General features: G+C 44.1%; 4 protein-coding genes across 4 annotated transcripts; 3 read left to right on the top strand and 1 right to left on the bottom strand.

Annotated features, from left to right (window-relative positions):
- Positions 1-950: 950 nt before the first annotated feature.
- On the top strand, positions 951-1,919 carry LOC139200059 (olfactory receptor 52K1-like). Its single transcript, XM_070829289.1, has one exon. It carries the CDS (start codon positions 951-953, stop codon positions 1,917-1,919), a length of 969 nt encoding a protein of 322 aa, XP_070685390.1.
- Positions 1,920-4,679: 2,760 nt separating this feature from the next.
- LOC139200262 (olfactory receptor 10R2-like) lies at positions 4,680-5,609 on the bottom strand. Its single transcript, XM_070829519.1, has one exon. The coding sequence runs from the start codon at positions 5,607-5,609 to the stop codon at positions 4,680-4,682; it is 930 nt and encodes a 309-aa protein (XP_070685620.1).
- Positions 5,610-11,057: 5,448 nt separating this feature from the next.
- On the top strand, positions 11,058-11,999 carry LOC139200058 (olfactory receptor 52K1-like). The gene has a single exon (XM_070829288.1). The coding sequence runs from the start codon at positions 11,058-11,060 to the stop codon at positions 11,997-11,999; it is 942 nt and encodes a 313-aa protein (XP_070685389.1).
- A 9,898-nt stretch (positions 12,000-21,897) lies between these two features.
- LOC139200451 (olfactory receptor 51E2-like) lies at positions 21,898-22,896 on the top strand. Its single transcript, XM_070829751.1, has one exon. It carries the CDS (start codon positions 21,898-21,900, stop codon positions 22,894-22,896), a length of 999 nt encoding a protein of 332 aa, XP_070685852.1.
- The last annotated feature ends 92 nt before the right edge of the window (positions 22,897-22,988 follow it).

The raw sequence follows: 22,988 nt of genomic DNA, 5'->3' as shown, positions 1-22,988 counted from the left end.
TTCTGTTCAGAGTTCCCAGTAATTGTTCAATGTCACGGTGAATGCTGCTGTGTTTCTGGCAGACATGGTTCTTGGCAAGTGTTACTTCACTTTTTGACCCCCACTTTTGTTACTGAGACTTCGGAGCCAAAACTAATCCTGAGTAATTGGAACTACTCTGCTAAACCACCATGAAGACGTTTGGGCCAAATAAAGGCTGGAAACAAAAATGAGAAAGAAAAAGAAAAGCTGTGGAAACATGAAACACTGGGAGGTCCTTAAATATAGTCAGTGTTTTCAGAAATGAAACGTATTTCTACCCATTGATATCATAGTTTTTACCTTTTATTAGATAAGATGTCCTGACAAGAACAGGTGAGCTCGTTACAGTTCTATATCTCATGTTATACTGCTTGTACTTTAATATTAGCATTGTGTTAGTACTAGTTAGTATTGTGATTAAACACTACTAATACTATATATATATACATACATATTAGGAGTACAGCTATAATAAAATGAATGAACTGAACTGCAGCTTGTACTTCAGGACGGATTATGATGACAACAAACACATAAACAGGTGTAAATGTTTACTTTTATCCATGTTGTAATTCTATGAGGTCGAAGAATAAAGAGGTTTAATGTCCTCTAAGGTAACTTTATATAAATACGTCATTTGAGACATGAAATTAACTGACTTAGTGATGTAGATTCAGCTGTTGGCTGGTATTATTGACAGATGCTGATCAGAGATCGACAGCAGGCTCCAGTCCCCTGGTGTGACGTGTTGTTGGACTGTTTTCTTTATCAGACAATCACTTCCATTATTGCCTCTGAACTTATTTTGCACAACCAGAAGGCATCTCACGGAAACAGGCTGCAGCTGTGTGGAAGTATCATTTTGTCCCTCTGTTTTCAGGCTGATCGCAGTGAAACCCTGGACGAGGAGGTTCTGAGAAGAGGGAAGGATGGAGAACATCTCCTCTCACAAACTCTTCATCCTGAACGGCTTCAGTGAGCTGGGAGCGCTGAGGCCCGTCCTCTTCCTCCCTTTCTTCATCATGTTGGCTGTGTCTCTGCTGGCCAACTCCCTGCTGCTGTACGTCATCATTTCACAGAGAAGCCTCCACTCACCCATGTGCATCCTCATCGCCGGCATGGCCGGAGTAGACTTGACTGTCCCGGTGTTCTTCGTCCCCAACATGCTGCTGAGCTTCCTGTTTGACTGGAGGGGAATCTCTCTGATTGGCTGCCTGGTTCAGATGCACTTCATTCACTTTGTTGCATCCTTTCAGTCCACGTTGCTGGTATGGATGGCTCTGGACCGCTACTTTGCCATTTGCACACCACTTTCCTACCATGAACGCATGACTTTATCTAAGTTTTTCAAGTTTATAATCCCACTTGTGGTCAGAAATGTCCTAACGGTCACACTGTTTGTGAGTCTGGCAGGAAAGTTGACGTTCTGTGCCTCAAACGTGATGAACCACTGTTTCTGTGAGCACATGGCTTTGGTGGAGCTGGCCTGTGGAAGCACCACCATCAACAACCTGGTTGGGTTACTGACTGTGTTCCTCATGCCTGTGGCCGACTTCATCTTCATCACTGCCTCTTACGTGGTCATTTTCAGCTCTGTGCTCAGGTCCGGCAGGGTAGGGGTCAAAGCTCTTCACACCTGCATCACCCACATCGTGGTCATCACCGTCAGCCTGACTGTTGCACTTATTGCTCTCTTGTCGTATCGGATCAGAAACGGTCTTCCTGCAGCCATGCGGGTCTTCTTCAGCACCATGTACCTGCTGATTCCGTGCTGCTTCAATCCGATCATCTACGGCATCAGAACCACGGAGATCCGACAGCACATCCTGAAGACCCTGACGTGCTGTCGCTTCATCCGGACTGTGAATTATTGTAAAGAGACTATTAAAAATCTATAATGTAAAACATTGCTATTTAATGGAAGCCCGCTTCAATGAGGAAATCAAATATTATATTACTAATTACATAAATGAAAACAGCTAAGCTACATTAAATTATGATGCATTTATTCCCAATAATGCGATAAGTGAGACAGAGGATCTGGTCGTATGTTTGCACATCACTCCTCATCTCCAAACTCCATCCTGGTCCTCCTTCCTCACTGTCATCATTACAATCTGTCCGGTCTCCATCCTCTTCCTCAGACCTCACAGCCAATCACAAGCAGCTTTGTTCAACACCTGCTCACTTAACAACAAAAGTCTCGTTCTGAATTAATTTATTACAGACAGTGACCTCGATTTCCTCTGTGTCTCAAACCTAGAAAAAGACCCTGGACTACTTCTCACTAAATCAGACCTCCCCTTCTGGAGTCACACACATGGACAAACCTCGTCCTGAGGGGGGGGGTTACAGGGAGGAGAACCGTCTGTGATTTCAATATCCACAGGAATGACACTGACTGTAAAACCCCCTGACAATGCTTCAACTTCACTCAGCGTATCATCTTTTCCACCCACATGGTCACATCCTGGACTTGGCCTGCTCCATTGTTCCTGCCTCAAGCTAAACATCTCTGACCACCTGGCAATCACCAGGTGTCCTTAATGTCCTGAACTTCACTAAATGAAGTCACCAGCTCAAAAGGCTCTACAGGAAAACTGGATTAACAAGCTGACAGTGACGTCCTTCAACAGTACAAAGATGCTCCCAACACGGCGTGGACCTCCCTCACTACCCCAATATCAGACATTCAGCCTCCAACAACCCAGCGATAACACATCCACAACTAGTGCAATTCTTTCCTTATGTTTTTTCAAAATAAAATACACATCATTTACAGCAGCTTCTCTCCCGGTTTGAATTCTCCTTCAACATCACCAGCAGTGCCCCCTCCTGGTGAAAGTCAAACCTCTCAAATCGTCATACCTGCACCACTCCTCTGTCCCAGGGTGTCCCCCAGGGTTCAGTGCTTGGTCCTCTCCTCTTCATCCTCTACATGCTCCCCCTTGGTAACATCGTACGCCGATGACGTCCAGCTCTACATCTCCACCAAATCCATCCTCCGCAGCCTCCACTCCTCTGGTGCCAACCTCTCGTCTCCACCACTCAGTTCACAAAGCCTTTTCCATTGCTGCCTCCACCCTCTGGAACTCTAACTTATCAAAACTCACCTCCCCAGAATTGCTTTTAATGTGCAATTTAATGTGTGATTATTGTTGTTACTTTTAACAGGTATTTTTAACCTTCTGTAAAGTGTCTGAGTTCCTAGAAAAGTACTGAATAAAATGTATCATTATCATTATTATGATTATTATCAAATTCAACACTATAACTGGCAGCTGAACCATGAAGTGCTTCAAAGCTGATCAGTAAAATCTTGCAAATCAAGCAAAACATCAAGCAAACATCTTGACCACGGGCCTTTTGATTTGTCATTTAGTCGACAATCTATCACACTGCTGATGAGTTCAGGGTAGCCAGGCTTTAGGCTCTCCATTCTTATCCCTAGAATGGGGCCAGGTTACGTTAGCTAAAACATCTATGTAGCGCGGTTGGCTGTGGAGTTGCGTTGGCAGTGTGGTTCAGTCTAACCAAGCAACATGGCGGCCTAGACCGGTTGTAGCTACAGCACTATCTGGTAGATCTGGTGGGAATAGCAAACTGGGGCCGGTGAAGGTGAACAAAAGTTTATACAAAATTAGTTTGCTCATGAACATTTTAATATGGTCTGATTGAAATGCAGGCCTTTAACAGGGCTTTGGCAGTAACAGCCAGGAACAAGCTCAGTGTTCACAGGGCCGGTGGCACGCTGTGTCTTAGTTAAACAGGGAGCGCTTGAGTTAACAGGCAATACTGAAAAGATTACATTCAATATGTGATGTTGAAATGCGGAACCAATATTCAACTACAGTTCCTACAGAGTAGCTTCAACTTTGATGGTTAGCAGGGTAACACTACAAACATAAGCATTAGCTTTAACATTAGCTTTAACATCAATGATGACTAATTGCCAACAGCATGCTGCCTCACATGAGGCACCGTACACGTGTTGGGGTTGCACTATTTCTGGGGCATTTTGGTTAAATCAGAAATAGTTAATTGTCAGAGATAACTAATAACTACATTAACTAATTCATAGCACTCAGTTTGAAGTCCACATCAAGGCACCACCAGTTTAAAAACTCTCCTCGTCTCCTCTCCTCTCCATCCTGATATATAATATCACATATCTACATTTATTATTCATTCATGTTTTTATAGTGTGGTCTGACTAGAACTGTAGAGGAGCTCACTGTCAGGAACTTTTAGATTCTCAGGTACATACTGCAGGTGTTCAGGAGCACCTGACTCCACCTGTGCCTGACATGCATGAAAGAGGAAAGAGATCTGACCTCTGACCTGCAGCTGCATCGAAAGGTTTTGAAATTTAGCTGCAATTAAAGTCGAGACAAATGTTTGTAATTACACTTTATTTACTTTGGCTGCCGATCAAACACTGTCTTAGTAAAACATGTTCAACATCCCATCATCTGATTACCGAGTGCTTTTGGTTCACCTTCTGCTACTGAGTACATTCAAAGAATTTCTACTGTGGTCGTCATGTCTCTGAAAAATGTGAGTAAATAATGTTTAGCATTTAGAAATAATGTACAGTTATACAGAATAACACAACAGTTCAGTAACATGACAGAAAATAGGCAAATCTGACTACAATACTAATAGCCTACATTTGACATCAGATTTTTACACATAACACGGATCTTAGACAGTTTCAGGCCGTACATTACAGGGTTGAAGAGTGGAGGGCACGACAGGAAGTATAACGATAAAAAGATTCTCAGCATGTTGGGTGCACTGTTCATATCAAACCTGCTCTGTAATATCTCAAAGCTGGCCCCGACGGAGAAGTTGAGGAGGGAGGCCAGGTGAGGAGTGCAGGTACTGATGGCTTTCTGTCTGGTCTGTTTGGAGCCAGAAAAACACACTTTAAGGATCCTCATGTAAGTGTAAAGAATTAAAACTAGAGGACCAAAGACTACAAAGGCACTGACAACGAGTCCATAGATGTTGTTGACGGAGGTGTCGTGGCAGGCCAGCTTAATGATGGAGTGGTTGTCACAGTACACTTTGTTGATGATGTTCCCACAGAGCTGTAACGGGACGATCAAACTCAGTGTGCAGAAATTTACAAGAATTGAAGATAACCATATTACAGCAATAAGGACGGCAACTTTGTTAAATGTCATATGTGCATTGTACTGCAGAGGAAAACAGATGGCCACATATCTGTCATAGGACATGACGGCTAAGTTTAGGAATTCAACATTCCCATAACAGTAAACAGAGAAGATCTGCAGGAAGCAGCAGGGAGCAGGAACAGTGTGAGTGTCAGAGAGGATCTGAAGCAGCAGCAAAGGAAACAGTCCTGTACTACCATACAGCTCATTCACAAACAGGCTGCACAGGAAAAGGTACATAGGTTCATGTAAGCTCCTGTTCACACAGATCACCACAACCAGCAGGACGTTGGCCCCAACAATCACAAGATAATAAAACATGATCATGAGAAACAGCAAGTATTTAAAGAGCCCCGTGTCAGAGTAGGCAGCGAGTGTGAAGTGTGAAACCTGAGTGGAGTTTCTCATGAGCCTCAGTCACAACAACAGCTTATGGGATAATTATGATGCAATCATTTTACACATTTTAACATCCGCTTGTTTTGCCCAACGTGCAGCTGAAACATCAAGCAGCATGATGATACTACTTGATTATCATGAGAACATTTTTAACAAACAACAACAAACATACCATTTCCTTTTCACAGTCAGCATTAGGTTAGAAGTGACAGCATGCTGTCCTACCATCAGTCCCTCCGAACTGAGCCCACACTCTGCTTTTATAGCGCTCAGGAGCGAGGACACCCACCGTCACGCCTCTGTAAAGTGGGACCGCTGGGATGATCACATCAACTATTCCCATCTGAAGACCCAGCGTCTACCAAAAACTCACTGGGCCTTAAGTCAGTGATTTATTAAGATAGATACGACCTTTTGAACTGTGCCAATATGCGAACCAATATGATCCCCTTAAAGACGTGATCCTTAAATGTATCGATATGCACTGTTGTACTATTCACAAACTGCTAGTGATCGCTGGCCCCCAGTCGGCCAGTGAGCATCAACATTTAGGACAGACTGTATAAATACATATATGGAGGAGTGGGGAGATGTTTAAGCCGGATTGATGGACCTGTAGTCCATCCAAATTTCTCATTTTCAAAACAATTTTCTTTCAGTATCAAGTTGTTCTGACCTTTCTCCTATGACAAAATGTTTGTATTCAGATGTGTCTGGTCTCCAGGATGACTACACCCCCATGCATGGGGCACAGGAGGTCGCTGAAAGGTTTGGTTCGGATCAATCACACTCTGGCCCCCACATTTCAACCCAATTGAGCAGCTATTGCAGAATTTGGACCAACGTGTTGGACAGCGCTCTCAATATCGTCAATATCTTTCAGAAGAATGGTGTTCATCCCTCCAGCTGAGTTCAAAGACGTGCACTTACTGACCCCAGACATCGTTTGATGCACTGACATGTATACATGTTTATAATAATAATATAATAGGAACTGTGGAAAAACATAAAGGTCAGCGAATGTTTAATCTGTTGGATTATTTCCTGGTAAGGAGATCTTTTCATCACATTTGCAGAAGTTCATTGAAACAAAGAAGTAAATCAAACTACAAACTGATGATGATTTGTAAAATGACCAGCAGGAATAAGTAGTAAAGACGATTTGGAATTATTTGGATAAAAAGTAGAAAAATAAACCCTGTAGTGGCCAATAGATATCTCATGTATATCATATGTATGTATATCATATATCTGTATGTATATCATATGTCTGTATGTATATCATATATCTGTATGTATATATCTGTATGTATATCATATATCTGTATGTATATATCTGTATGTATATCATATATCTGTATGTATATATCTGTATGTATATCATATATCTGTATGTATATATCTGTATGTATATATCTGTATGTATATCATATGTCTGTCTGTATATCATATGTCTGTATGTATATCATATATCTGTATGTATATCATATGTCTGTCTGTATATCATATGTCTGTCTGTATATCATATGTCTGTATGTATATCATATATCTGTCTGTATGTATATCATATATCTGTATGTATATCATATGTCTGTCTGTATATCATATGTCTGTCTGTATTTCATATGTCTGTATGTATATCATATATCTGTATGTATATCATATATCTGTATGTATATATCTGTATGTATATATCTGTATGTATATCATATGTCTGTCTGTATATCATATGTCTGTATGTATATCATATGTCTGTATGTATATCATATGTCTGTATGTATATCATATGTCTGTATGTATATCATATGTCTGTATGTATATCATATATCTGTATGTATATCATATATCTGTATGTATATCATATGTCTCCTCTCTCTTCATTCGTCATCATCTCTAAATAATAAATGTGTCTGTGCTGCAGAAAACATCATATTTCCTGTGGTCACTACACCGCAGCACTTACACCCACAGTGAAGCTGCTCCGTAACCATGGCGATGGCGTCGTCCTCCCATGATTCCCGGCGACACAGACTGAAGCTAATGGCTGTTGGCGACGCTGGCTGGAGCCTCCAGAGTGTCCAGGATGGAAACTGATGAAGAGGAGCTCTGCTGGGGCTCATTACTGGAAACATGACAAAACCACACATCAGTCCCCCCCCCCCCCCGTCCACCATACACCACACCCCCACACTGGGACGACTAAACATGTTTAAGGTCTCTGACCTGCTCCCGTTTTCACCACTTTGGTCCGAGCACAGGTTCTGGTGAGAGGTCAGTTCTTCAACTGTGGACTGACTGGATAAAAGGTGTGCTCACCTTTGTACAAGCGCACACACACACACACACACACACACACACACACACACACACACACTAACTCTGTGGGAGAGGGAAGCCGGCCTGGGGGGCCTTAGTGGGTATATTTGTCTCAATGTGCTTTTACTGGGAAACAAACATATATGGGAGTGTGTTAGACCTGTGTCCTTCCTGTTATTGTTTTATTATTAGTAGTATTAGTATTAGTAGTATTATTACTAGTATTAGTATTAGTATTATTAGTAGTATTATTATTAGTATTAGTATTAGTATTATTAGTAGTATTATCAGCCACATGAGTTTTGTCTGTTAACAGATGAACTCTTCATTGCTCAACATGAGTCCAGCACAATCAAATATTCTGATTAATTAAGATATTTTGGTATTTTCTATCCATCGTAGTGTTTGTAGTCATAACTAAGAGCTCAGAGTAGTTGACGGGCGACGGCTGTTTCCCATCATGCCCTGGGCCTGTAGTCAGTGGAGAGCAGCTGAAAGGATGATGAAGGATGTGGGGTGTAACTCTGTTTGATTCAGCGAAATCATTTCATAATTTGATGGATTCATTCAGTTTTTTTTTTAATTGCGTGTGTGTGGGAACACATTACAAACCTGTTCATCAGCAGTTTGACCCTTCACACCTGCCTGGCTCCAGACTGTAGGAGGAACTTTATGCACCTGCTTTTACAAAGTGGATTAGAACACTTTCCAATATCTACAGTCTGACTTTGGCGGGGTGATGCTGCTGCTGCTCCCAGTCGGCCACAGCGACGGCACGTTGGGCTGCACCAGCATCAGATGGAGGGTATTAAAGAGCCGAGTCAGCGTTCAGGGACGGGTGGATGGACGGAGGAGAGTCCGCGGCTGAAACCATCGACCTGCAGATGTTTTACTGACGAACCAACAAGTAAAACCTGCTGAGTCCTTTTCTACAGAGCTGAACTGGCAGCAGCTGTTTTCCAGAATGACTTCACATCTTTGTATGTTGCTGTCGTACTCTTTTCTTCTGGTTAGTTCTCTGGAAAAGTGCTAAAACAACCTGACTGATTGTTCACTGTGTTTCCAGTTGCGCTCTGCTGGTTTCCTGTTTCAGAGTCTCTGTGCAGGTCTGCTGTCACATGGCTCATATATCACTGCTTACTTTGACTAGAAGTGACCTGAGACAAACCAAAGAGGCAGCTGAGCTCCCACAATGAGACATGAACAGTGGCTGCAGCCTTTTCTTTCTCTGCTACAGTGTGTTTGTTCTGAAGAAACGTAGTAGAACATGTGCAGAGGTTCATCGGTTCTATCATGTCTGTTTTATTTGTGGAGCCTCTTCAGGCTCAACAGCAGCATAGATCAGCGTAGATGTTTGATCTGATGTGACTTTACCATCAGGACATTCTCCCACAGTCTGTCACACACATACAACATTTAGCCTGACAACAAACAGATGAAACATGATGACTGAAGCTTCATCAGTGTGTCCACTTTTCTATAACAATAATCTAGAGTGACGCCACAGCAGGGGCGCCCCCAGAAATGTTTCACAGGGGGGGCAGATAGGGCCAGTGAAAATCCTGGGGTGGCACACCAAAACCAAAAACAATAGTGGAATTTCAAGAAGAAAAGCTGTTGTAAGTATTGAGGCTAGTCAAGATCAATGTCAGTATGAGAGTTAAGGAATCATGTACTCATATACTTTCTAATTTTACAGTTAATGTTACTTAGATGTACATGGACTAATACAGTACAAGCCTGTTTTATTAAGCGTTGGTTTATTTATGAGTTAGGAAATTCATTGTTCTAATAGGGTAGTTGTATTATACAGCTTTACTATTAGGGAGTACATTCATGTAATGAACTAAACAGTTACAGGGACCAAGTCTACTCAAGTTTAAAAGCACCACACAGAGGCCTTTGATTGTTTTCAGTACAGCTTTATTCTGCTGTAAACATGTAAACAAAGCATTGTCTTTGACAGCAGACATTTGACCACAGCTCTGAGAGGATTCTAGCCATGTGAGCACTGTACCACTGTAAGACTGTAGTCTTTCTTGAAGCCTCGTCTTCTGCCCCCTTGAAGAGTACGAGGGAAAAACTTGAGATGCTGCTGATGTTGACTGGGAAATATCTGTGATGAAACATGAGGACAATAAGTTACTCTGAATTTAAAATAGCAGCAGCAAAACCAACAGTAATAACATGAGTAGCTGTCCATAGTAATCCCAGATTACAGTTGTATTCTGGACCCACAGTCAGTTCTGTTCTGACTGTTCAAACTCTTCTACCAGTAAACATGAACAAGAAGCTTTCTGTTGTTGCACCAGGATTCATAACTCAGTGTTGACACCTTGTTACCACACGTTTATCCAGGTGAAGTTACTCTCTTGCCATTCATTTCCTCATGAGGGACCCTGTTCTCAGCTCACCTGTTGGTCCAGCAGTAGGATGACCAGCTGTGTCCTGTCTGACCTGCTGCCTTACTTCTTCCCTGTTCTCTGGACCTTTCACCTGCTCCTCTGCACTGCCCTGCTCTGTCTCTGTCCCTGTCTGGTCATGGGTTTGCTCGGCGGTCTTATCTTGGCCTGCATCATCGCACATATAGAAGAGATGTCCGTAGACTTTCTCTTCATTGTCTGAAAAGTGCCGTAGCATCACGGCACAGGTGCTGGTGATCCTTAACACGAGCTAATGAGATGCTCAGTAACGGAGAGCAGCCAGCAGGAGGTTCAGCACAGACACAGTTTACCAAACACACACTATTTGTTCTAAAAGTAAGTACAGTTTGACTGACTTACCTGTTGGTAGTCTGGTTGTCTCAACAGCTGCCGCTGAAAATGACTTCCACTGACCGTTTGGGCAGCAGCTGCTGCAGTGCTGCCTTCACTTGCACTCGGACAACATAGTTACAATTTCCGAAATTTTCAAATGTGAACTTGACCTATCAGAACTGGGGGGGGCAAGCATTTTTCAGGGGTGGCTGTGGCCCCCCCTGGCCCCCCCTTGACAGCACCTCTGCGCCACAGAAGCCCGAGATGTTGCAGGAAGTGATGATCACAGTGATGATCAGCGTGATCATTTTCTAAAGTGACTGAACTCCTCAAATCTGTCTGTTTTCAGGCTGATTGCAGTGAAACCCTGGACGAGGAGGGAAGGATGGAGAACGTCTCCTCTCACAAACTCTTCATCCTGAACGGCTTCAGTGAGCTGGGAGCGCTGAGGCCCGTCCTCTTCCTCCCTTTCTTCATCATGTTGGCTGTGTCTCTGCTGGCCAACTCCCTGCTGCTGTACGTCATCATTTCACAGAGAAGCCTCCACTCACCCATGTGCATCCTCATCGCCGGCATGGCGGTCGTCGACCTGAGCCTCCCGCTGTTCTTCGTCCCCAACATGCTGCTGAGCTTCCTGTTTGACTGGAGGGGAATCTCTCTGATTGGCTGCCTGGTTCAGATGTATTTAGTTCACTTGTTGGGAGCCTTTCAGTCCACTCTGCTGCTGTGGATGGCTCTGGACCGCTACTTTGCCATCTGCACGCCACTTTCCTACCATGAACGCATGACGTTACCGAGGTTCCTCAAGTTTGTGATTCCACTTGTGGTCAGAAATGTGGTCATGGTCTCAGTGGTGGTGAGTCTGGCAGGACGTTTACCGTTCTGCTTCAAAAACGTGATGAACCACTGTTTCTGTGAGCACATGGCCTTGGTGGAGCTGGCCTGTGGAAGCACCACCATCAACAACCTGGTGGGGCTGACCTCAGTGTTCCTCATCCCTGTGGTCGACTTCTTCTCCATCACCACCTCCTACATCATCATATTCAGCTCCGTGCTGAGTTCTGGAAAGTCAGGTGTCAAAGCTCTTCACACCTGCATCACCCACATCGTGGTCATGGCCGTCAGCTTGACCATCATACTCACGGCTTTCCTGTCGTATCGGATCAGAAACGGTCTTCCTGCAGCCATGCGGGTCTTCTTCAGCACCATGTACCTGCTGTTTCCGAGCTGCTTCAACCCGATCATCTACGGCATCAGAACCACGGAGATCCGACAGCACATCCTGAAGACCCTGACGTGCTGTCGCTTCGTCCAGACTGTGAATTAATGAATTATTCTTCACACTGTTTGACTTTGTCCAGTTTGTGACATGATGAAAAGGTAGAAATGAGAAAAAACACTCACAGTGAACATTTTAATCCTTTCAGACAAAAAGATGAGAATCAAAGTTATGAGATAATAAATAAGTCGAGTTTTGGCCTTCAAAGTCAAAATAATGAAAAACATTTGATATATTAAATCAAAACTTTAAACTGGCTTCACCTTAACACACTTTACTTCTTATCCTTTTATTGTTACGATCTTTAATTGCTTTATTTTGAAATAACTTGTAAATAGTGTCCCTCTGGGCTTCACTGTGTCTGCAATTTATTTCATATTTATTTATCGTATTTTAGCTGATCAGTCACAGACTGTTTAAAGGAAGTGGGCGTGGCCTCCGTGATGTCACCTGTTGGTTTGTGGGCTGCTGTTTTGAAGCAGGTAGCCCCGCCCTAAAGCCCCCCCTTTGTCTTCGTCTAAATGGACCATAATGTACTAAATGAAAATCCTGCTGTGCCGAAGAAGACTGTAAACACATTTCCGACCAATCAGAGGACGCTTCTTTACAGACTGATACCGACCAATCAGAGGACGCTTCTTTACAGACTGATACCGACCAATCAGAGGACGCTTCTTTATAGACTGATACCGACCAATCAGAGGACGCTTCTTTACACAGACTGATACCGACCAATCAGAGGACGCTTCTTTATACAGACTGATACCGACCAATCAGAGGACGCTTCTTTACAGACTGATACCGACCAATCAGAGGACGCTTCTTTACACAGACTGATACCGACCAATCAGAGGACGCTTCTTTATACAGACTGATACCGACCAATCAGAGGACGCTTCTTTATAGACTGATACCGACCAATCAGAGGACGCTTCTTTACAGACTGATACCGACCAATCAGAGGACGCTTCTTTATAGACTGATACCGACCAATCAGAGGACGCTTCTTTACACAGACTGATACCGACCAATCAGAGGACGCTTCTTTATACAGACTGATACCGACCAATCAGAGGACGCTTCTTTACAGACTGATACCGACCAATCAGAGGACGCTTCTTTACACAGACTGATACCGACCAATCAGAGGACGCTTCTTTATACAGACTGATACCGACCAATCAGAGGACGCTTCTTTATAGACTGATACCGACCAATCAGAGGACGCTTCTTTACAGACTGATACCGACCAATCAGAGGATGCTTCTTTATACGGACTGATACCGACCAATCAGAGGACGCTTCTTTATAGACTGATACCGACCAATCAGAGGACGCTTCTTTACAAAGACTGATACCGACCAATCAGAGGACGCTTCTTTATACAGACTGATACCGACCAATCAGAGGACGCTTCTTTACAGACTGATACCGACCAATCAGAGGACGCTTCTTTATAGACTGATACCGACCAATCAGAGGACGCTTCTTTACAGACTGATACCGACCAATCAGAGGACGCTTCTTTACAAAGACTGATACCGACCAATCAGAGGACGCTTCTTTATAGACTGATACCGACCAATCAGAGGACGCTTCTTTATACGGACTGATACCGACCAATCAGAGGACTCTTCTTTACAGACTGATACCGACCAATCAGAGGACGCTTCTTTATACGGACTGATACCGACCAATCAGAGGACGCTTCTTTACAGACTGATACCGACCAATCAGAGGACGCTTCTTTACAGACTGATACCGACCAATCAGAGGACGCTTCTTTATACGGACTGATACCGACCAATCAGAGGACGCTTCTTTATACGGACTGATACCGACCAATCAGAGGACACTTCTTTACAGACTGATACCGACCAATCAGAGGACGCTTCTTTATACAGACTGATACCGACCAATCAGAGGACGCTTCTTTACAGACTGATACCGACCAATCAGAGGACGCTTCTTTACAGACTGATACCGACCAATCAGAGGACGCTTCTTTATACGGACTGATACCGACCAATCAGAGGACGCTTCTTTACAGACTGATACCGACCAATCAGAGGACGCTTCTTTATACAGACTGATACCGACCAATCAGAGGACGCTTCTTTACAGACTGATACCGACCAATCAGAGGACGCTTCTTTACAGACTGATACCGACCAATCAGAGGACGCTTCTTTATACGGACTGATACCGACCAATCAGAGGACGCTTCTTTACAGACTGATACCGACCAATCAGAGGACGCTTCTTTATACGGACTGATACCGACCAATCAGAGGACGCTTCTTTACACAGACTGATACCGACCAATCAGAGGACGCTTCTTTATAGACTGATACCGACCAATCAGAGGACGCTTCTTTACACAGACTGATACCGACCAATCAGAGGACGCTTCTTTATAGACTGATACCGACCAATCAGAGGATGCTTCTTTATAGACTGATACCGACCAATCAGAGGACGCTTCTTTATAGACTGATACCGACCAATCAGAGGACGCTTCTTTATACAGACCTATACCGACCAATCAGAGGATGCTTCTTTATAGACTGATACCGACCAATCAGAGGACGCTTCTTTACAGACTGATACCGACCAATCAGAGGACGCTTCTTTATACAGACCTATACCGACCAATCAGAGGACGCTTCTTTATAGACTGATACCGACCAATCAGAGGATGCTTCTTTATAGACTGATACCGACCAATCAGAGGACGCTTCTTTATAGACTGATACCGACCAATCAGAGGACGCTTCTTTATACAGACCTATACCGACCAATCAGAGGACACTTCTTTATAGACTGATACCGACCAATCAGAGGACGCTTCTTTATACAGACTGATACCGACCAATCAGAGGACGCTTCTTTATACGGACTGATACCGACCAATCAGAGGACGCTTCTTTATGCAGACTGATACCGACCAATCAGAGGACGCTTCTTTACAGACTGATACCGACCAATCAGAGGACACTTCTTTATAGACTGATACCGACCAATCAGAGGACGCTTCTTTACACGGACTGATACCGACCAATCAGAGGACGCTTCTTTATGCAGACTGATACCGACCAATCAGAGGACGCTTCTTTACAGACTGATACCGACCAATCAGAGGACGCTTCTTTACAGACTGATACCGACCAATCAGAGGACACTTCTTTATAGACTGATACCGACCAATCAGAGGACGCTTCTTTATACAGACTGATACCGACCAATCAGAGGACGCTTCTTTATGCAGACTGATACTGACCAATCAGAGGACGCTTCTTTACACAGACTGATACCGACCAATCAGAGGACGCTTCTTTATAGACTGATACCGACCAATCAGAGGACGCTTCTTTATACGGACTGATACCGACCAATCAGAGGACGCTTCTTTACACGGACTGATACCGACCAATCAGAGGACGCTTCTTTACAGACTGATACCGACCAATCAGAGGACACTTCTTTATAGACTGATACCGACCAATCAGAGGACACTTCTTTATAGACTGATACCGACCAATCAGAGGACACTTCTTTACAGACTGATACCGACCAATCAGAGGACACTTCTTTATAGACTGATACCGACCAATCAGAGGACACTTCTTTATAGACTGATACCGACCAATCAGATTACGCTTCTTTATACAGACTGATACCGACCAATCAGAGGACGCTTCTTTATAGACTGATACCGACCAATCAGAGGACGCTTCTTTACACGGACTGATACCGACCAATCAGAGGACGCTTCTTTACAGACTGATACCGACCAATCAGAGGACGCTTCTTTATACAGACTGATACCGACCAATCAGAGGACGCTTCTTTACAGACTGATACCGACCAATCAGAGGACGCTTCTTTACACGGACTGATACCGACCAATCAGAGGACGCTTCTTTATAGACTGATACCAACCAATCAGAGGACGCTTCTTTTTAGACTGATACCGACCAATCAGAGGACGCTTCTTTATAGACTGATACCGACCAATCAGAGGACGCTTCTTTACACGGACTGATACCGACCAATCAGAGGACGCTTCTTTATACAGACTGATACCGACCAATCAGAGGACGCTTCTTTATACAGACTGATAACGACCAATCAGAGGACGCTTCTTTATACGGACTGATAACGACCAATCAGAGGACGCTTCTTTATACAGACTGATACCGACCAATCAGAGGACGCTTCTTTATAGACTGATACCGACCAATCAGAGGACGCTTCTTTACAGACTGATACCGACCAATCAGAGGACGCTTCTTTATACAGACTGATACCAACCAATCAGAGGACGCTTCTTTTTAGACTGATACCGACCAATCAGAGGACGCTTCTTTACAGACTGATACCGACCAATCAGAGGACGCTTCTTTATAGACTGATAACGACCAATCAGAGGACGCTTCTTTATACGGACTGATACCGACCAATCAGAGGACGCTTCTTTATACAGACTGATACCGACCAATCAGAGGACGCTTCTTTATAGACTGATACCGACCAATCAGAGGACGCTTCTTTACAGACTGATACCGACCAATCAGAGGACGCTTCTTTATACAGACTGATACCAACCAATCAGAGGACGCTTCTTTATAGACTGATACCGACCAATCAGAGGACACTTCTTTATAGACTGATACCGACCAATCAGAGGACGCTTCTTTACACGGACTGATACCGACCAATCAGATTACGCTTCTTTATACAGACTGATACCGACCAATCAGAGGACGCTTCTTTACAGACTGATACCGACCAATCAGAGGACGCTTCTTTATACAGACTGATACCAACCAATCAGAGGACGCTTCTTTTTAGACTGATACCGACCAATCAGAGGACGCTTCTTTACACGAACTGATACCGACCAATCAGAGGACGCTTCTTTACACGGACTGATACCGACCAATCAGAGGACGCTTCTTTACAGACTGATACCGACCAATCAGAGGACGCTTCTTTATACAGACTGATACCAACCAATCAGAGGACGCTTCTTTTTAGACTGATACCGACCAATCAGAGGACGCTTCTTTATACGGACTGATACCGACCAATCAGAGGACGCTTCTTTATAGACTGATACCGACCAATCAGAGGACGCTTCTTTACACGGACTGATACCGACCAATCAGAGGACGCTTCTTTATACAGACTGATACCGACCAATCAGAGGACGCTTCTTTATAGACTGATACCGACCAATCAGAGGACGCTTCTTTATACAGACTGATACCGACCAATCAGAGGACGCTTCTTTATACAGACTGATAACGACCAATCAGAGGACGCTTCTTTATACAGACTGATACCGACCAATCAGAGGACGCTTCTTTATACAGACTGATACCGACCAATCAGAGGACGCTTCTTTATACAGACTGATAACGACCAATCAGAGGACGCTTCTTTATACGGACTGATAACGACCAATCAGAGGACGCTTCTTTATACGGACTGATACCGACCAATCAGAGGACGCTTCTTTATACGGACTGATACCGACCAATCAGAGGACGCTTCTTTATACGGACTGATAACGACCAATCAGAGGACGCTTCTTTATACGGACTGATAACGACCAATCAGAGGACGCTTCTTTATACAGACTGATACCGACCAATCAGAGGACGCTTCTTTATAGACTGATACCGACCAATCAGAGGACGCTTCTTTACAGACTGATACCGACCAATCAGAGGACGCTTCTTTATACAGACTGATACCAACCAATCAGAGGACGCTTCTTTTTAGACTGATACCGACCAATCAGAGGACGCTTCTTTATACAGACTGATACCGACCAATCAGAGGACGCTTCTTTATAGACTGATACCGACCAATCAGAGGACGCTTCTTTATACGGACTGATACCGACCAATCAGAGGACGCTTCTTTATACAGACTGATACCGACCAATCAGAGGACGCTTCTTTATACAGACTGATACCGACCAATCAGAGGACGCTTCTTTATAGACTGATACCGACCAATCAGAGGACGCTTCTTTATACAGACTGATACCGACCAATCAGAGGACGCTTCTTTATACAGACTGATACCGACCAATCAGAGGACGCTTCTTTATAGACTGATACCGACCAATCAGAGGACGCTTCTTTATACAGACTGATACCCACCAATCAGAGGACGCTTCTTTATACAGACTGATACCGACCAATCAGAGGACGCTTCTTTATAGACTGATACCGACCAATCAGAGGACGCTTCTTTATACGGACTGATACCGACCAATCAGAGGACGCTTCTTTATACGGACTGATACCGACCAATCAGAGGACGCTTCTTTATACAGACTGATACCGACCAATCAGAGGACGCTTCTTTATACAGACTGATACCGACCAATCAGAGGACGCTTCTTTATAGACTGATACCGACCAATCAGAGGACGCTTCTTTACACAGACTGATACCGACCAATCAGAGGACGCTTCTTTATAGACTGATACCGACCAATCAGAGGACGCTTCTTCATACAGAATGTGGTCAAATTAAAGCACAAACACGATGCTCCCATCTTGTGGCTGCAAACAGTGTTGCAGCTTACAGGCAAAACAAAGACTGACACTGAGGTCGGAGTTGTGGAGGAGTAGAGATCAAACTGAAAGAATAAAAGAAACGGACAAAGAGAGAGAAGAAATGAAGACATGATCTTTAGTTTATACATTTATTCTAAATAAGTGTCACCAAGCAGAGTGAGTTAGTACGACGTCAGCTGTTCATGACATTAACAGTCCACCTGCACCGAAAGAAGGGGAAGGCAGGTGGGGGAGGGGGGCGACATGACAACTTAGTGACCCCCCAGGGAAATGTTAGCTGGAAACATGTGACAAAGCGGTTTCACATGAATGGGACAACGACCTGCTTCTGCACACACACACACATGATGACGAGATCCTTTATCACAGTGCCCCCCGGTTCATGAGTTATGTTGCTGACCTTTGACCGGTTGGCTCTAGAATGTCACCACTTTATCATGTTAGACACCTGTGTGAAATGTAATGTTAGAGTTATGATGACTCGTGTGAGGTCACAGCGGCCTTTGACCAGCAGCATGTCATGGTGGGCGGTCGGGCCTCATTAAAAGAAACTTCCTCATCTCACATTCACAAGAGACGGACGGACAGACAACCCAAAAACAACGCCTACGGCCGCAACTATCGGCCCCATGGCGGCACAGTAAACTATGTCAGAGCATCTTGCTTCTAGCAGGTGAACTGAGGTCGAGCACAAAGTGAAGCTGATCTGCTGTCTGGTGGGCCGACGTGTTCGATTTATTGAAATTGGAGTCACAAAAGCGTCGTTACAGCTGGAGTCCCAGCAGAGTGACTGAAAAGACTAATTAAGCAGAGCCGGTAATTAATCCCAGCATCCTTCTCAGAGGAAACTGAACTCTGCTGTTTTCACCTCTGGGCCAATTAGCTTCGAGCAGCAACGACAACAAACTGCTGGCTGAGATTCCTGAAGGGATGAGCTGCACAGTAATGATATTTTACAGTTTAAACCTCAGAGGAAACATTTTCTTTCCTCTTTTGTAGCAGGAGGTGAAGAATCAGACTGAGAACAAACACTCAACACTTTTCCTGCAGCACATTTTCACTTCAGGTTAAAATGAAAAGATGAAAAGTATAAAGATGAAGAAGAAAACACCAGAACGTCACCACAGAGTTCTCTCATGAGGAGATCATTTGCAGTGTAGCATAACATAACATGGAAAATATGTCATTATAAGATACGGGGATTCCATTTTCTGTATTGATTAGCCTGAAGTCCTGCCTGTATTTCTCAGTTATGAGGACTCTGAGCATGGCTTTACATTTGTCCAGGAGGACTTTTTTATCAAGATGCAGCACTCTCTGCAGATTATTATTAGTCTTAGGGACCTGGTAAGGACTCCACCTGGTGGTGGTAGGTAGGCCTGCGTCAGGAGTGTCCCCCACATAGCTTTGCACAGAAGACTATACGAGGATTGGTTGACCAAATCGTAGAGCGCACAGTGATGACACCCAGAGATGGATGAGTCGCTGTGGTGCACAGAATCTGAAAGGTGGAGTGTGACGGAGGCAGCATGCATGTAAACACCACCATAATCCAAAAAGAAAACCTATCCTGACTATTAGCTTCTTCCACTGAGTTTCCATTTTAACTGTACAGGTTTGTGTGACCTTGGGCTCCGGAGGGAGACCTAGAATAAGTAATACATTTGGTTTTCTCACTATTGAGAACTAACTGGAGCCCACATGGTGAGACTTGTCCGAAGGCTTGGATCAAAGAGCTGGCAGCTGAATACACCACGGTATCATCTGCGAAAAACAACACGTCCCACAGAAGAAATGAGAAGATTCAAACAGGTTGATTAAACTCTGGAGAATCTTTAGTCCTCGGCTTCTCTTCTAATTGGCTCAGAGACGTTTAATGTGTTTCAAGCTGGTTTCAGCCAATCAGAGTGCTGCTGCATTTGGGGACAGTCCTCCCGTGGGACGTTTGGACTTCAGGTATAAGATGTAGCGACAGAGCATCGTTCCTCCTGAGGACCGGCTGACGAACCTCAGCAGGTAGGAACGTTTTTCTTTGTTACCAATAACTGATCAGAATGATCAGTTCTTCTAAGCTGACAGGAAATATGGACATGTTAAAGTATTCATATTTCAAATGAATTTCCTGACATGTGTAAGTGTTTAATTGATTAGTAAATTGATTACCTAATTTTCTCATGTTTAAAAGTTAAATACTGTACGATGTTGAATTGTCATTAATTTAAATATTACTTTTAGTTTTTCTCTGTTATACTGTTTTACTTGTGAGGTTAGATGGACATGAGAGCTCGGGCCGTCATTATTTATGATATAGATATCAAACTGCACCCAAGTACAATTGAGTTTAAGTATGTTTAGTATGTATTAAGTGAGTATTTCCATTTCATACCACTTTATTCTTCCACTGCACTACATTATTTGACAAATATTGTACTTTTACATCAAAAACCTGTGACAATTCAAATAGATTTTGCACATAAGATTTCTGTACTCTTAAAGATAGCGAATATAGACTCTCAATTTTTGAGTATTTCTATATTGTGGTTTTACTATTTTTGAGTGTGGGACTCTTCTACAGAAATGGCCGTCATTAGATTCAAGGCTTCACCGAACGAGTTCTCACAGTGCTGATTCAGCCGATCACGACCAGGTAAATCTATATTTTTTTCAATTTATTTCGTGTCGAGATGATCTTTTCGTGTCTATATTAAGTCGTTTTTCCTGTCAGTAGGACCTGGGAGCTCAGAAGCTTATTTCTCATTTTAAGTTTTTTAACTCTAAATGCTACATTAATCAACATTTAACCACCAGATTTTATCTCTGAATCAGTCCATTTTATCCATCAGTCCACATATTGTATCGTAATGGGGTAATGAAGCCGCTTCCACAAAGAAAAACGGATGAAAAATGTTTAACAGAAAGCGGCGACAGGGAGGAAAAGCAGAGCATCTTCACCTCCATAGAAACAGTTGAGTTGCTTTCGCTCAAAAAAACATGATATTCTAGGATAGAAGGAGAAACGAATTAAAACAGATGGTCACAGCATAAACCAGTCATATTGTTGACTTATCAAACACACGATTTTGATCGGCAGCGGAAAACAAGGATACATTTTGGCGGTTAAATGCTGTGAGAGTTAAAAACAAATAGAAAATGAGAAATAACAGCAGAGCTTCTGCGCTCCCAGGTAGAAAAGTCCTACTGACAGGAAGAAGATGTGATATAGACATGAAAAGATAATAATTAGAAATATATTAGTTTGAAGCTTGTGATGTGTGTACTGATGTATGAACACTACATGTTCTTCTTCATTAAATCCACTGATTAAAGGGTCTTAAAGAGTTCGGCGCCATGTTGGAGGCGTCGCTGGTCAGGAACTTCTCCCACAGCACCTTCGTGTTCAGAGGTTTCCCTGAGCTGCAGAAACAGCGGCGGCTGCTGGCGCTGCCGTTCTCCGTCTCCTACGTGTCGGTGCTGCTGGGAAACGCCCTGCTGGTGTACGTCATCCGCCGTGTGGAGAGTCTGCACAGCCCCATGTTCCTCCTCATCTGCACGCTCTGCGTCGTCGACATCCTCGTGGTGACCACCATCGTCCCTAACATGCTCCTCGGCCTCCTGTTCGACTGGGACCAGATCTCGCTGGGGGGCTGCTTGACTCAGATGTTCCTCACTCACTTCCTGTCCTCGCTGGAGTCAACGCTGCTGCTGGCGATGGCGTTGGACCGCTATGTGGCCATATGCCACCCGCTGCACTACGCCAAAATCATCGACTCCTCCATGTTCGTGAAGCTGCCGCTCTTCACGCTAGTCCGCAGCGGCTCCATCATGGCGACGCTGGTTGCTTTGGCGGGCTCGCTGCAGTTCTGCGCCTCCAACACGATCCAGCACTACTACTGTGACCACATGGCGCTGGTCAGCCTGGCGTGTGACAACACGGAGAAGAACAGCGCGGTGGGCCTCGCCGTGATCATCTGCTTCGTGGGCGTGGACATTCCGCTCATCTTCTTCTCCTACATAAAGATCCTGAGTGTGGTGTCTCGAGCGGCAGCGGCGACCAGCGAGGACCGCTGGAAGGCGTTTCACACCTGCGGCACTCACCTGATGGTCATGATGTGTTTCTACCTGGTGGGCAGCGTCACCTTCCTCTCGCACAACCTGAACATCTACATACCGACGGACGTCAACACCTTCATGGGCCTCATGTACATCCTGTTCCCCGCCACAGTCAACCCCATCATCTACGGCGTTCGCACCACAGAAATCCGAAACGGCTTCTTCAGGATTTTTAAACTCAGAGCGAAGAAAATAGTGAGGCTGAAGGTTTCTCCTGCTGCAAAAGGACAAACGTGACGAAGGTTTTCTGTCGAAGCATCCATGTGAGACTGAGGAGTCTGTTCACATGTGACACATTTACTCTCTGACTCTAAGAATGTTTCCGGTGC

This window comes from Pempheris klunzingeri, chromosome 4 (genome assembly GCF_042242105.1).
Source record: "Pempheris klunzingeri isolate RE-2024b chromosome 4, fPemKlu1.hap1, whole genome shotgun sequence".
Taxonomy (NCBI): Eukaryota; Metazoa; Chordata; class Actinopteri; order Acropomatiformes; family Pempheridae; genus Pempheris; species Pempheris klunzingeri.
This window is presented reverse-complemented; position numbering and strand designations above follow the sequence as displayed.

What these genes read in the sequence shown, in the direction of transcription:
- LOC139200262 (XM_070829519.1), bottom strand. Translation starts at nt 5,609, where the DNA reads ATGAGAAACTCCACTCAGGTTTCACACTTCACACTCGCTGCCTACTCT.
- LOC139200451 (XM_070829751.1), top strand. Translation starts at nt 21,898, where the DNA reads ATGTTGGAGGCGTCGCTGGTCAGGAACTTCTCCCACAGCACCTTCGTG.
- LOC139200059 (XM_070829289.1), top strand. Translation starts at nt 951, where the DNA reads ATGGAGAACATCTCCTCTCACAAACTCTTCATCCTGAACGGCTTCAGT.
- LOC139200058 (XM_070829288.1), top strand. Translation starts at nt 11,058, where the DNA reads ATGGAGAACGTCTCCTCTCACAAACTCTTCATCCTGAACGGCTTCAGT.